The sequence below is a fragment of the Echinococcus granulosus genome (genome assembly GCF_000524195.1).
Source record: "Echinococcus granulosus chromosome Unknown EG_S00249, whole genome shotgun sequence".
Lineage (NCBI taxonomy): Eukaryota > Metazoa > Platyhelminthes > Cestoda > Cyclophyllidea > Taeniidae > Echinococcus > Echinococcus granulosus.
The window spans coordinates 2,891-4,896 of record NW_020170629.1 but is presented as its reverse complement, the minus strand read 5'-3'; the positions used below and the strand labels follow the sequence as shown (position 1 = coordinate 4,896).

Here is a 2,006-nt window from a genome sequence, read left to right as displayed (position 1 = left end):
GTTGTATGCTGCCTGCTCATTTTGACGTGACTGTTTCAGCAATAGGGAAAAGAGGATTGGTTACGTGAAATGTGGAATATGCCTGCAGGACTACCAGACGTCTGTGATAGCACTCAGCTAGGGGATTGACGTGTGCAATGACTGGATTGATGAATGAGAACTTGCCAACTCGTAAATTTCCCCAACAATGATGAATAAAATGTAAATATTCGTGTACTTGTGTACTTTATGATCATCTCTTCTTGCCTTGACTGCTGTCTTCCAATGGATGTCTGTGCACAGAGATTTCGTTTGATTAGTAACCCTGGCTGAGAGGCAGGCAAATTGTGTCCCTCGTCGAATGTGACGCTGGCGAAAACTTATGCGGCCCCAAAAATAAGCCATTCTAACCAAGGTTTCGAATTGCTTGGAACTTCTTTTGCTGCATTCCATCAAGTGTCCTATCAGGAGTCGCCACGTTCAGTGTGATCAGTTATCTCTCCCCTTGTGGTCCCTTTCGTGGGATTCTGACTCTAGTGGGAGGTCGCCTGCTTCGTGCCTCCTACCTAGATCAGGTGGACGTATAATCATTGACTTGACCCCTCTTCTAACTCCAAAAATGTGTTTGCACCGTAGTCTCTGACTGTAAGGCGGGCTTGAATCTAGTTGGCAGCCTTCTGTGCCCCTTTCAAACAGGTCAATGCAATGGGTATTCAAAGCGTCTTTAATAATTCACATTAACATCTGATTGGAAAGGTGTCGAAGTAATTCCGTGGCTCGTTTGTTTCTTATCATTTGAAGAATCTCCTTTGTGTTAGAGGCATTCATCTCAGGCTGGTTGATGAATAATAAAGGAACAAAAGAATGGTTGTACGTTTCATTGCGGCCTTTTTGGACCAAAAGGGAGGAGCAGGGTCGCCCTTTGCCTCACTCACGCAAAAAAAGTTGTCCTTTTGGACTGAGAACCATTGGAAAACTGGAGGTTGGCCAGGGCCTCCAATAGGTCAAGATTCCAGAGGAATGCGTCGACGCCGTCCAACGAGTCAAAAGTGTATGGTGGCGCGAGATTTCACTTGCAGCGAAGGGACTCGATGATTCGAAGACCTGTGGTTATCAGTGCACCTCTGTCGGATCCAAATTGACAGAGGACTATCCCTTAGCCAATGCAGCCTAGTGATCTGCAGCACTGAATTGTCGCTGCGATTGTTTACCAAGGAAGGAGACGGACAGGAATGAGTAAATGTTTAAGGTGCCTTGTGGTACCTAAGGGATCTACGCCTTTGGCATATTCCTTGGTTTTTCAGCCTCGACTTCTTTCCTCTGCCTTTTTTTCTCATTGTTGCAAGCAATACTTCACGCCCGAATTAAACTGGTCTCGGTACTAGTCCTGGCGTAGATCTAAAGGTCAGAGTAAAATGATAATAGTGCTTGTGATTTTGTTTTTTTTTTTAAAACTGAATTATTCGAACTTAGACTTCTGAGGGAAAGGGTCTCAGTTTTCTTGCGACGAGGCGTAAAACCCGAATTTGAAGGCCTCCAGTCGCGAAGGCCAGAGTGGGTTCCAGACTGTCCCATGGTCCCAAATCATATGTGCTCTCAGCACCAAATGCATTCTGCAGCAAATTAAGAAGTGGTACTAGAACATTCAACCCATGGCACAGACAACACATCCCATGTAAGTTTGCATTTGCACTTGTATGAAAACCACATGCTGGCTTAGTTGACTCCATCCCAATACCATGCTGAATTGGATGCACCAACTGCGACAGTGGATTATGTGGAAGGTAAATGCAATTTCCATGTATTGCTCACTCACATGCACCGACTTACTTTGCTTTGCATTTTATTGCCTTTTACATACAACATTAAGTATAAAACCTGCTCACAACAGGTCGGTGGACTGAACTGTTTTCACAAAAAATGCAAATCATTCTCCTTGAGGATATTTGCCCAAGGCGTGTTCCTTTAGTGCAGCTGCGGCTTCCACGTAACATAACCCAGTTCAGGAGTCTCATCACATTCCCCAC

General features: G+C 44.9%; 1 protein-coding gene across 1 annotated transcript in view; it reads right to left on the bottom strand. All coding sequences in view use genetic code 11, as the record gives it.

Annotated features, from left to right (window-relative positions):
- The window catches only part of EGR_10666 (hypothetical protein), a gene marked incomplete at both ends in the record, with an annotated part of 13,061 nt that overhangs the window by 9,425 nt on the left and 1,630 nt on the right, over nt 1–2,006 (bottom strand). Inside the window, one exon of the mRNA XM_024499915.1 lies at nt 1,796–1,829. Within this exon, the coding sequence (XP_024345663.1) occupies nt 1,796–1,829 (34 nt within the window). The remainder of the gene's footprint in view (nt 1–1,795; nt 1,830–2,006) is intronic.